Source organism: Ursus americanus, chromosome 1 (genome assembly GCF_024610735.1).
Source record: "Ursus americanus isolate L20-20 chromosome 1, mUrsAme1.1.p, whole genome shotgun sequence".
NCBI lineage: Eukaryota > Metazoa > Chordata > Mammalia > Carnivora > Ursidae > Ursus > Ursus americanus.
Window position 1 is genome coordinate 99,534,549 of NC_142127.1, and position 12,849 is coordinate 99,547,397.

At 57.6% G+C, this 12,849-nt stretch overlaps 1 protein-coding gene across 1 annotated transcript; it reads left to right on the forward strand.

The window, feature by feature from the left end:
• The first annotated feature begins 931 nt into the window (after positions 1-931).
• On the forward strand, positions 932-4,316 carry B3GNT7 (UDP-GlcNAc:betaGal beta-1,3-N-acetylglucosaminyltransferase 7). Its single transcript, XM_045794134.2, has 2 exons — positions 932-1,027; positions 3,042-4,316. The coding sequence occupies exons 1-2, from the start codon at positions 1,017-1,019 to the stop codon at positions 4,225-4,227; spliced, it is 1,197 nt and encodes a 398-aa protein (XP_045650090.2). The 5' UTR covers positions 932-1,016; the 3' UTR covers positions 4,228-4,316.
• The last annotated feature ends 8,533 nt before the right edge of the window (positions 4,317-12,849 follow it).

Sequence of the window (12,849 nt, forward strand, 5' to 3'; positions counted from 1 at the left end):
AGATAGGTGACAACAGCCAGACCTGACAACAGCCAGACCCGGGGAGGTTTTTACCAGCTAGAGGATCACCCCAGAGCCTGCTGGGCCAAGAATGGCCCTCTGTGTGGTGTGTCTGCTTGAGGCCACTGCCCTGGAACGGCTGGGTCCGGCACACACACATACAGGTTAATAAAGGCTGGGGACTAAAAGGGTTTGAGTGAAATACTTGTTGATGGATGAAGATAGGAGGTCCTGGCCAGGCAAGCAGGCCTTCCCTTGGTAGTGAGGAGGGCCTCCACTTGGGGGCACAGAGAAGGCTTCCAGAGCTCTGGCCCCTGACACAGGCAGCCCAGCCTCCTCGGGGCCTCTTTCCCCAGGGACATTGCTCCCCCAAGTCCCTCTTCCCTGCAGACCAGCCCTAGACAGCTGGCCCAGGGGCCCCAACAGCAGGGTGCAGGGAGGTCTGCCTGGGGAGGGGAAAAGGGAAGAAGGCAGAGGAAGGAAAGGGAATCCCTGTCCTCCTCTGCCTCCGCTACCACCGAAAAGTCCCGAATGGGGGCCAGAGGGAGATGGCGGGAACCTGGGGGCGCATGGAAGGTGGGCGGTGGGTGGTGTCCCGGTTCACACGCGTCCAGAGGGACCGACGACCCCAGGGAAGCTCCGCGGGGGGGAATCGAGTATTCGGGGACGAGAGTGACCCTCGTGGGCTCCGAAGTCCCGACTGGGCCACTCCGGGTCGGGCCTCGGGTTCCGCCTCCGCGAAATGGGCCACTGGCGCTGGCCGCGGTGCAGAGCGCTGGCGGTGCGGCCGAGGGGCGGGAGGGCCGGGGGCGCCGAAGGGGTTAATGCACCTGGGCGGCCGCGGCCCCTCCCGGCCCCTCCTCCGGCCGCGGGGAAGAGGAAAGTCGCGGCGGGGGCGCGGCCGGGCCTTTGCTCCCGCCCGCCTCGTCCCCGTCCCCGCCCGCCGTCCCCGAGCCGCGGCGCCCAGAGCTGCGACCCGCGCGCCCCGCTCCGCCGCCGCCCCGGCCCGGGCCGCCATGTCTCTCTGGTGAGTGGGAGCCCGGCAGGGCCGTCGGGCGGGGGGCCGGGGCGGGGGGCGCGGGGACCCCCGGCTCCCTCCCCCGAGGTCGGGGGACGCACGGGCGTGGGGGGCGCCGGGCCGCTCCCGGGGACGGGAGGATAATGCTGCGCTGGGTGCCCTGGGGCTGGCCTCAGTTTCCCGGAACGGACGGGCTCGGCGGCGGCGCTCGGAATGCCCGGCGGTGCGCGGCGCCCGAACCAACCGGACGGGGCCGGGACCATCCGGGCCCGTGCGCGCTGCCCTCGCCGGCGGCCCCTCGGCTTCCCTGGGCCCGGGCCCCGAGGCACCCTGATCCCCCTCGGGGACCCCGGGCTTTGGGGACCCAAGGACTCTCCGGGCAACTGGAAGTTGTCCCCCATTCCTAGGGCCTCCTGCGTCCTTGGCAACCCCGCCCCCGCGTCCTCTACCCCCCACCCCCGAGGGGCTCTCCTTCCTCCGGGGAGCTAGAGCCTCCGGTCCCGCACCTCTCCCCGGTCCTCTTCTCCTTCCTCCCCTCCGGGACTTTTGTCCTACAAATGGAGTGGGGCGGTGCAGGTGGACCCGCCTGGAGCGGAGGGGTAACCCTGCCGCATCCCCCTCCCCTGGGGTGACCCCCGCGGGACCTCCCCAACTGGGGGGAAGGGGTGCTTCGCTGAAACCACCAGGGCAGGAGACCCTGACCTGGAACATTCTGCTGTCCGTTTTGGGAGGGTTGAGTCTGGGTTCACACCCCCCACTCCAGCACTTGGGGTGACCCAGTCTTCCTCCTGCCGCATACACAGGAAACCCTGGGACCCCATGGGAAAATGTGGCTCCAGGGGGCTCAACAGTCACTTGCCCTGCGTGCCTGCATCTTCAACCGGCCAGTCCTGAGGGCCACCCCAGGCTTCTCCAGAGTCCCTGTGACGGACACTGTAGTCTGTTTCTTCCATTCGCCCTGGCCCTGCAGCTTCCCCCTGGAGGTCAGGGCTGCCTCCTCTTGGCCTGGCCCTGTGAGGCCACACTTCTAGCCTGCCTGTTTCCCAAGAGCCCTCAACCCCTGTGTCTCCGCAAGAGAGACCCGGGCAGGAGGCCTGGCCACCTCCAGAGTGTAAGCCGAGGAGACAGGGTCCTGGGGACATCCCCGCGGCCTCTGCCCTGGGTCTGCCAGGACCTCCTGCAAAAGGCTTTAATTTCTGCTTCTGAAATGGGTGTGGTAGGGGCTCTCTGGGCAAGGAGGGTCCCTGGAGAGTGGGGGTCCAAATGTGTTCCCTTCCCAGGGTGGTAGAGCTCCTAACGGGATGTTAAGAGACTGGGGCCCAGACTGAGGGCAGTGGTAAGAGGGCGGCGGTCATACTAGGAGACGCCGCCCCGTTCTCAGGCCTCCATCAGCCATGCGGGCAGTTTTGCATCAGGTCAGATGGATGGGGTGGAAGGGGAAGGGACAGACTTCAGCTCCCACGTTAGAGCCTCTCCCCCAAGTCCCCCACAGGTTATTGAGCTCCCAGGCTGTAGAGCAAGCGCTGTGCCTGCCCCTCCCCCTGGTTCACCCCAATGGTTCACCAGGTTTGCACGGGGAAATGAAAGCCAACAGGGCCGCTTGCCGGGGTTGGGGAACAGGCAGAAACCTCCACCAGAGGTCGTCCTTATAGACTCAGCACATCCCCTGACTGCATACCCACTGCGAGCCTGGCCCCTCAGATGGTGCTCCAGTTCCTTGTTATCCTCATTGAGGGAAAAAGAAATCACGGTTTGGAGACGTTAAGGGTGACCCACTCAAAGTCATTTTGCTTGTACGTGACAGAGTCAAAATGTAAACCCAGGCAACCCAACTCTGCATGGCTCGCGTGGGTCCCCTGGTCCCGGCAGAGGCAGGGCAGGGCCGGAGAGGAAGCAGGACCCTCCTCTGACCACTCAGGGGCCTCGGGACTGGAGTCCAAGCCCACTGCAGCTCCAGACAAGTCACAGAGGACTCATCCTTTCCTCTCTCTCCTCTGTACCACCCTCCATCCCCACCCCCCAGGAAGAAAACCGTCTACAAGAGTGTGTGCCTGTCCCTGGCCCTGCTTGTGGCCGTCACGGTATTCCAGCGCAGTCTGACCCCCCACCAGTTTCTGCAAGAGCCCCCGCCACCCACCCTAGAGCTACAAAAGGCCCAGAACCCAAGCGGACACCTGGTGAACCCCAACAGCTTCTGGAAGAACAGCAAGGATGCGGCTGCCCCCACGCCCACGGCCCCGCCAGGGCCCCAGACTTGGGACATCAGCACCACTAACTGCTCAGCCAATATCAACCTGACCCACCAGCCCTGGTTCCAGGGCCTGGAGCCCCACTTCCGGCAGTTCCTGACCTACCGCCACTGCCGCTACTTCCCCATGCTGCTGAACCACCCGGAGAAGTGCGGCGGCGCCGTCTACCTGCTGGTGGTGGTCAAGTCGGTCATCACGCAGCACGACCGCCGCGAGGCCATCCGCCAGACCTGGGGCCGGGAGCAGGAGTCGGGCCGCGGCGCCGTGCGCACGCTCTTCCTGCTGGGCACGGCCTCCAAGCAGGAGGAGCGCGCGCACTACCAGCAGCTGCTGGCCTACGAGGACCGGCTCTACGGCGACATCCTGCAGTGGGACTTCCTGGACAGCTTCTTCAACCTGACCCTCAAGGAGATCCACTTCCTCAAGTGGTTCGACATCTACTGCCCCCGCGTCCAGTTCATCTTCAAGGGCGACGACGACGTCTTCGTCAACCCCACCAACCTGCTCGAGTTCCTGGCTGACCGGCAGCCCCAGGAGGACCTGTTCGTGGGCGACGTCCTGCAGCACGCGCGGCCCATCCGCAGGAAGGACAACAAGTACTACATCCCGGGCGTCCTGTACAGCAAGGCCAGCTACCCGCCGTACGCGGGCGGGGGCGGCTTCCTCATGGCCGGCGGCCTGGCCCGGCGCCTGCACCGCGCCTGCGACACCCTGGAGCTCTACCCCATCGACGACGTCTTCCTGGGCATGTGTCTGGAGGTGCTGAGCGTGCAGCCCACCGCCCACGAGGGCTTCAAGACATTTGGCATCTCCCGGAACCGCAACAGCCGCATGAACAAGGAGCCCTGCTTCTTCCGCTCCATGCTTGTGGTGCACAAGCTGCTGCCCGCCGAGCTGCTGGCCATGTGGGGGCTGGTGCACGGCAACCTGACGTGCGCCCGCAGGCTGCAGGTGCTCTGACCCCGGCCGCACCGCGGGGACAGGCGGGGCCGCGTGTTCCCGAGCCCCAGAGCCGCGATGCCGGGACAGAGACGGGGGGGGGGGGGCCCCGCGGGTAGGTGGGGGGGCTGGGGCTTCGTGTGCCCCTGGGTGTGATGGGGCGCAGTTAGCCAGAGGGGGCCTCCCTGCCTGGACGTTACCCATAAAGTGGAGCTGAGGCCCGGGAACCTTTGCAGCTGTCCCGCCAGCGGAAGGTCGTCTTGGGAGCGAGGCCGTGGGCCGCTGGTAGCCCTCCTGACCTGGGTTCCCTGCCTGGCTCCCTGTGACCTGGTGGTCTCTGAAGGAACCCCGTGCTCAGGTACCCGGGTTAGGCCTGGCCCTGGATGGGTCAGTGGCAGCCTCTTGTCTTCACAGAGAAGATTCTCCTTCTCCCATGAAATGCCTCGGTCTCCCCCGCGGGCCCAAGTTGCCCTTTCAGGAGAAGCTCAGCCCTGTGCAGGCTCACAGGCCCTCCCCTCCGACCCCGCAGCCCATGGGTCTCCAGGAGATGGAAGCTCGGAAGGCCCTCAGCACCACCCCCGCCCCCAGACCTGCCTGGAGTCGCTGCTCAGTCTCTGCTCGCAGGTGGCTTCACTCCTGGCTGTGTCCTGTGACACTCCATCCGCCCCTGTCTGGAAGTGCGGCTGGCCGCCCTGACTACCTCAGCAATGCTCAGAACCTCCGGATGGGCTGCAGCCCCACCCCACCCCCGACACAGGGCCAGAGAGCAGTGCTCCAGCCCCCGCAGTCACGGTGCTGCCCAACCTGCCGAGGGCCCTCGTGCGGTCCCACCGAGGCCTGGCTCCCCAGCCGGAAACCAGCCGGTTTGGCCCTGGAGGTGGACATTCCTCTATTACTGTGAAGTTTTATTTATGAAGAATTTGGAGGGAGAGAGTGCCAGGCCTCGGGAGATGTGGTGTTCTTCCTTTCCCTTCCCTCATTCCAGCAAGATACCACCTCCCTCGGCCACTCACCCAGGGCACCCCCATGCCTGTTACAGTCCCCCTCCGGAACCCTGCCCTCCCTGCCTGCCTACTTCTCCAGGGCCTGAGCAGAGCAGCATGGGCCCCTGTGAAGGGATGGAGTGAACCCTCAGGCGTCCTTGGGGATGGGCGCAGAAGGGTGCCACCTCATAACAGGGTGGGGACACCTGGGAAAAGATTGAGGGATCAACTCTGTTTTCTCAATAAAAGGGGGCTGGTTTTTTCTGGTGTGTGACTTCCGTCACCATTTCCATCAGAAAGATCTGGGGCTGGGGTTGCCAGAAATTTCTGAAGACACAGCTTGTTCTTGCTCTTGGCTGCTGGGTGCACAAGGACCCCTTGAAGGGCTTTAGAGGGATGCATGTGCCAGGATTAAAGCAGAGAGCACAAGGGCCAGAGTCTAGAGAGCTGGCCTCTAGAGGAGGCGGTGTGGGGGAGAAATATGGCAGCTAACGGAGGGGGGTGGGGGCTGGTCAGGCCCAGTATGAGAAGAGTCAGGAGCCCGTGAGGGAGGCAGGGCCTGTGAGGCCTTCTGGGTTTCAAGAAGGTGTTCAGACTTAATCCTAAGAGAGCAAAGAGGCAAGGAGCAGGGGCCCTGGGTGTGCACCCCCTTCCTCAGGGCTCACTGGTGTCTCCAGCTGGGCCCCGGGAAAGGGAGCTCTCAGTGGAGACTGTGCATTCCCAGCATGGGAACTTCTCGGCCGTGGGCCCCATGGGCAGCCTTGCTCCTGATCCCATTTCAGACCTCAGGGGCCCAGGCCTGGGCTGACAGAGCTGGCAGACGAGTGGGGCGCCGGCATTAGCACAGCAGAAGGAAGGGAGGAAGGTCGGAAGCCCACCAAAGGGGACCAGTGTAACAGGCACCCCAGCACAGGGTGGGGAACAGGCTTCAGCCCTGGGCGTGACACTGCACCTTTGTCTCGAAGGAGGAGTGGCATTCCTGTGGTAGAAGGGGAAGGACGGCTCCCAGGCTGGGGACATGTGCAACAGCCCAGAAGTGCAAAACAGGGGGACATCAGGAGGAGCAGCCGGCTGCCTGGTGTGGACAGTGTGGAGTTGGGAGGGATGGGGTGGGGCGTCCTGGTAAAAAGCCTCGCCTGGCTAAGAGTTAGGATGCTTTCTGCTGGCACTGAGGACTCATCACAGCTTCCAGATCCAAGAACAAACAAGATTAAGATGGGAACCCTAGAAACATGCCCTTGACCCCAGTCCCCCTTGTCCCTTTGGCAAGGGGAGGCAGCCAGTCCCAGGACCCAGGAACATCAGTCTGGGAACATGGAACATGGCCCCAAGGCCTCCCCACCACTGTCCCTGGCTCCTCTGTCCCCTCAGCAGGAACAGGGCTTCACAAAAGAAGAGGCTGGTGACCGGGAACTGCTGAGACCCTGCCCACCCTAAGCCAGCTGTCTAGAAGAATGGCCCAGCCCAGAGGGCACCCCAGCTGACCAGCCCTCAGCCAGCTCCTGGCCTGGCTCTGGCCCTTCCACCCACCTGGCCCTCGTTTCCTCCATCTGCCTGGGAGTGTAACCTGGCTGCCTCCAAGGAGTATGAGCTTGGCCTTTCCCAAGTCTGTTGCTGATCATTTTGGGAAACAGACCCAATGGCTTTCAGGTCTTAGAGTCTTGCTTCCCAGTAACAATGATGGCAAAGGCCATTTTATGGAGCTTATTCAATTTGCCTGGCATTTCACATGTATAATGGGTATGACCTTCACTGAGGGTACAAACACAGATACATTTGAATGTTTGTTGTGGACTGATGGGAGTTCGAGTCCCTCCTGTACGCTTATTGGCAGAAAATTGAAGTAGAATATGTCATTCCAAAATATGCCTCTTGGCATGAGAATTATCTTGAGCTGGTTATTTTTAAGAAACAGCAGACACAGGAGAAGCTTTGAAAACTGGGTTAGATGTGACCCTTTTGTAGGGGGCATTTAAACTTGTAAAAGAAATCTCCATTTGGGTCTCCCTCTCCACACCGGGAAGAGGAGGACGGCTCTGTATCAGAATCATCATGTCTGAAATCTGCCTAACAACTTTACGTGGGTTTGCTGTCCTTTTCCTGGTAACCTCCCATAAGTGACTACCCCTACCCAACACACACGCACACACACACAATCTGCCCCAACATCTTTAATCTTTAGCTGAAGATGGGATTTAGGGTGGTGGCTTTGGCCATTTTGTAGAGTTTGACTTGGTTTTCCTAGGTATCTCCCATGCATACAGGAGGTACGCATGTCGCTAAGCTTCTGTTTGTTTATCTGTCTTTTATCCCAGGGAAGTCTCAGAAAAATTATGTTTTTCCTCCCTCTTGGAGCCCACTCACTCCCAAATTGTACAGAACTTCAAGGGCTTCCGCAGTCCCAAGTCCACAAGTCTAGCGACTGTCTGGAAAGCCTGAGCCGCCCTCTTCAGCGGTTGCCTGCTCCTCCACACGGTGGCGCTGTGGAACGTGGGCCTGCACCGTCCGGCGCGTTCTCAGATGCTGCGTTCCGGGCACACGCTGTAGGGGGGCCCACAATTCACACAAAGAAATCCTTCTCTTAACCATGTTAGTCCCTCCTCAACCTGATCCTGGGGAGCAGGCTGACAGGGAGATGAGTCTCAAACCCTTTCCTCCCCAAAGGCCCTGGGCTTTGAATACTACATGCTTCCCCTCATACCCAGCCACGCGCTCTGCATTCCAAGGGGGCTTGAGAAGGGGTAGCCATGGGGGCCCACTGGGCCACGTTTACATATCCATAGGAGACCACTCAAAGAACCTAGCCTGAACAAAGAAAGCCTGTTCCCTGGTGACTTACTCTGTCCACTCAGGCTGAGAAGGAGCAGGAACAGAAGCTTCTGGAACCTCATTATACACCACAGTCAAGTGAAGAAACAGAGGCTCCCAGGAGAAGGGTCCCACAGCTACTGTGTGACAGGGCAGGACTTGAACTTACGTCTGTGCGCCTTAACCCCTCAACCTACTGTCTCTCAAGAGCTTCAACTGCTCCCTTTTCCCTCAGTAACTGCCGGGTGCATATGTGAATTTTGCCCCAAAGCCCAAAGAGTAGAAAAATGTTATATCCAATGAGTGATTTGAAATCTGATATTTTGGTGTTCGGGGGAGCCCAGCAGCATTAGCACTGTAAGAAAAAAAAATTTTCCCCAGATAGTTACTTAAAATATTGTGAAGAAAAACTTGTTTCAAAAATACACTAAGCTTTAAAGCACAACCCCGAGCTGTCCGCTCCCAGCCCAGTTCATTGTCCTTGAGCTATTTTGCACTTTTTTTAAACTGTAGGTTCCGATGGCTAGGGAAACACGTGTCCCCAGGGCTGCTCTGGCTTCTCTCCCCCCCACCCCCGTGGAAAAACCAGTTTTGCCTCCGTTTGGAATTCAATTCCTTCACTCCATATAAATTTGTGCTTTTTAATGTCTCCTGTGAACCAGCTGTCGCATCTGCTTGCCCTCAGGTGAATAAAATTTAATTTTTACCTCGTCATTTTTATATCCGTACGAATTATAAATTTAAATCCTTCTGAAAATTCCTCTAACAATTGTTTTTATATTAAAACGAACAGACATATAATGGAGTGGAATGCAATTTTTGCATGTATTTCTAACACAAAACTGGCATCTTGGAACAAATTTTACACCTTCCGGTCGAGGCCAGGCACAGACCTCAATCCTCTCCGACACGCCAGAAGCCCCGCAGCTTGTCTGAAAAGCCCCCCAGGGCGCTTCGGAAAATGCTCGCGTCCAGGCCCCAGCCCAGGCGGGTTACCTGCGACCCTGGGGAGTGGGCGCGAGTCCAGGTGTTTTCAACAGCTGCCCCCGGCGACTCGGACGAGCCGCCCAGCGGGGAAGCGGCGGCCCGGGCGGGGACTTACTGACCCTGCCGTGCAGCAGGTGACCTATTAGGAATCTCCTCGCGCTTTGTTTTAATCCGGCGCGGCCCAATCGAACGGGAATGCCCGGAATTCTTGCCCCCGCCCGTAGGCTGGGCACCTGCCCCCCCGGGGCTGTCATCGCGGTGCGGAAAGGAGGTGCTGGAGGGCGCGGGCGTCGGAGGGCGGTCGGCCCACCCTGCGACCCAGAGGCCATCCCTGAACCGCCCGGGGCTTTCGTGGGGACAGTCGCGATTTGCCGTCGGGCGGGGCGGTGAGTGGTGGAGGAATCCGCGGAATCCCGAAGGTCTGGCGGGGCGCACCTGCGGGCCCCGGGGGGTGGCGCGCGGACCCCTCGGAGCCGGCTGGGTAGCGGCGGGCCGGGAGCGGGGCCCCGCGGGGGACCCCTAGGAGCCGGCTGGGCAGCGGCGGGAGGGCGGGAGGAGTCCCCGCTCGCGGGCCATCCCGGGAGAAGGCGGGGAGCGCCCCCTACTGACCACGCGGGAGAGCGTGACACTGGGAGGGGAGGGAGGATTCGAGCGGGTTTGGTGGAAATCTGTAACTTGCGGTACTTGGACCCCGCATCCCCCCGCGCTACCGCAGGGTATGGAAAGCTCCACACCAAACTGCTGACCAGGAATTGTTTCCGGGTAGTGGGATTCCCCGGGTGTGATTCTTTCCTTTTGGCTTATCTGTATCAGGCTTTCTTTTTTCTCTTTTTTAAACGTATTGATTTATTCTAGTGAGAGGAAGCGCGGCGCGGGCGAGCGGGCGAGGGGCGGAGGGGGAGGGAGACCAGCCGACTCCGCGCCGAGCGGGGATCCAGAATCAGACTTAAGCCACCGAGCCCCCAGGCGCCCGTGTAAGGCTCTCTGCCGTGAGCGTGTCACACTCCCGGAGCTGAGAGGCACAGTTTCGGAGGCAGAAGTGTGCCAACATCCGGACGGACGTGGTGGCCTCGGAGGGAGCGAGATGGCTTCGAGTCTTCTGGGCCACCTTACAGAGGCTCTTTCAGGGCAGGGAGGACTTGTTCTTGCTTTACCCACGGAGATGAGTGCAGCCCCTCCCTGTGGACAGAAATCACCAGCCCGGTGCCTGGGTGGCTCAGTCGGTGAAGCGTCTGCCTTCCTCTCTGGTCACGATCCCAGGGTGCGGGGCTGGAGTCCTGCATCGGGCTCCCTGCTCAGTGGGGAGTCTGCTTCTCCCTCTACCCCTCCCCAGGCTCATGCTCTCTCTCTCTCTTTCTCTCTCCCTCTCTCTCTCAGCTCTCTCTCAAATAAATCAATAAAATCTTTAAAAAGAAAAAATAGAAACTATAATGTCTGATTGTTTTGAATTAAGAATACCATATCATCATGGGATAATGCCAACTTAGTCATTATGACTTCAAAGTGTTAAGTGTCAGGCCTTAGCCCTAAAGAGGTGACTGTTGAACACTAAAATTTAACAACTTTAGATGCATTCATTTTTGTAAGAAAAAAATAATATAAAAACTGATCTAACATTTCAACTCAAAATTTCAGGGAGAGAACTGTAAAACAGACAAAAGCAAAGCCAGAAGAAAGAAATCATAAAGGCATAATAAAGATGAAAGTTAAATTTGGTGAGTGTGAAAGCAGTAGAATTCATAAAGAAATCCAAAAGTAGATTTAAGATTTTTTTTTTTAGGTAATCTCTACACCCAACATGGGGCTTGAACTCATAACCCCGAGATCAAGAGTTGCACGCTCACCAACTGAGCCAGCCAGGCACCCCCAAAAGTAGATTCTTAAACAAAAAAAGAAAGCATGAGATCTATGCCAAACGTAATAAAAGGAGAGAAAAGTCCAATATAATTAGCAAGTTGAAGTAATTAATGCAGATTATAATGTAACATTATAAGAATTACAATCCCCATATGAATATGTGAATAGATGTTAAAATCTTATTGAAAAGTATGGTTCAAATTAATAAAAGAAACAGATTCAAAAAATGGAAATCCTTATGTTCCCCTAAGTGAGGAAGAATTTGAAAGCATTACCAAAGAATCATCTTCCCAGAGTCTCTGGAGATCCCTTGGGCAGTAAGTTCTTTCAGACTCCAAAGGAAACACTCGCTCCAGCCTATGTAAGCCATTGCTGATGTGAAGAAGGACAAACTCTCCAACCCCTTGTATGAGGCTAGTATAAGCTGGGTGCCATACCCAGCAGAGAGAGCACGCCTGCGTGGCCCAGGACTCCTGCAGGCTGCAGACGGTCAGAACCCCCATCCAGGGGGCAACCAGGCACTTGCTTTCCCATTTGTCCCTAAATCCGATTCATCAGTAGTCCCCCTTGTCCAGGGCAGACCCAGCCTTCACCTTATTTCTGGGACCACCAAGGGGCTTGTGTTCTGGATCATTCTCACCAAAGCTGGGTTTTCTTGCTGTCTTCCTCATCACTCTTATTGACTTAGACACGGTTAACCTATTCACCCACCACCCTGTGCCCACACTGCCCACTGAGTGCCTCTGACTCTCTAGCAAGCCATGGGCATTGCTGACCAGCTGCACACCAGAAGGCCCCCATGGGGACCCTTTGCAAGCTAGGGTTGCCTCTGTTAGGTCTCTTCTAGAGAGAGCGGACTAGCCCGTGTCCATCCTTCCCCTCACGGAGATTGTCGCTTCTCCCACCACCACCTCTCTATCCACCCCGCAGCTGTCCCACCAGCACCTCTGTATTGCCCCTTCACATATCTTGTTCTCTTACCGGGGGAGTGAGTCCCACAGTAAGATTGCTCAAGTCCCTGGAAGAATATGGTTCTTTCAGTTTTGCCCCAAAGATTTCCCCTAGTCCTGCAGTCACTGGTAACTGATAGAAACCCAATTGCAAACTAGGTCAAGAAAAAAAGAACCTTTCAGGGTTGTAACAAATCTCTAGGGCTTCAGGCATGGGTGGGTCCACGTGCTTAAATGATTGGGTTTTTTTACCTGTTAGCTTTTCTTTTCTTTGAGTTGATTTGATTCTCTAGCAGGCAGCTTCAGGCTTAGGTGGTCTCTCCAGATAACACTAACAAAAGAAAGAGAAAAAAAAAAAAAAGTAAGCGGAATGAGTTAGGGTCCCCAGAAAAAGAAAGAGGAGATATAGCTTTCCTGACGCAAGAGAAGTCATTTTAGACCCGCAGCTATTTTCCTCCATTTATTCTCTCCTCACCCAAGCACGCTGCTCGCAGAACTTCCTAGGTGGTGTTAGAATTGCAAGAAATGCAAAAACCTTTAAAAAGGGGGGTGGTGGCAAAAACCTCAGTAGAAGGATTTAAAAGGAATGCAAAACTAACAGTCTCTACCAGGCCTGGAAATAGCCTAAAGATACCAGAGACAATAAATCAGCGGTAAAACTCCCAGTGCTGTTTCAAAGGTATGCGAGGCCCTGCATTCCTGACCCAAGATAAGGACCCCAAGACCCTGTCCAGTTTATTCCAGCTCTAGGCTCTCGGATCATGCCCATAGGTCCTTCTCCTTGTCCGACTGTTCTTATCTCTGCCTCCTTATAATGTAAAATCTCCACCCAACAAGGCCCACAAACCTCGTTCACATAACATACAACGTAAAGGGGTGTTTCCTGAAGACGCATGCGCGACCTGGTGCCCGCCTCCACGCACGACAAAGCTCCCCTTTCTAGATGTACATCCTAACCTTAAATACAAGAAACGCGCTAACCCCTGCTCTGGGAGTCCTGGCTTGGGAAGGTATTCCCCCTCATCTCCCTATTTGCCGCAAATAGAGGTTCCTCTCTG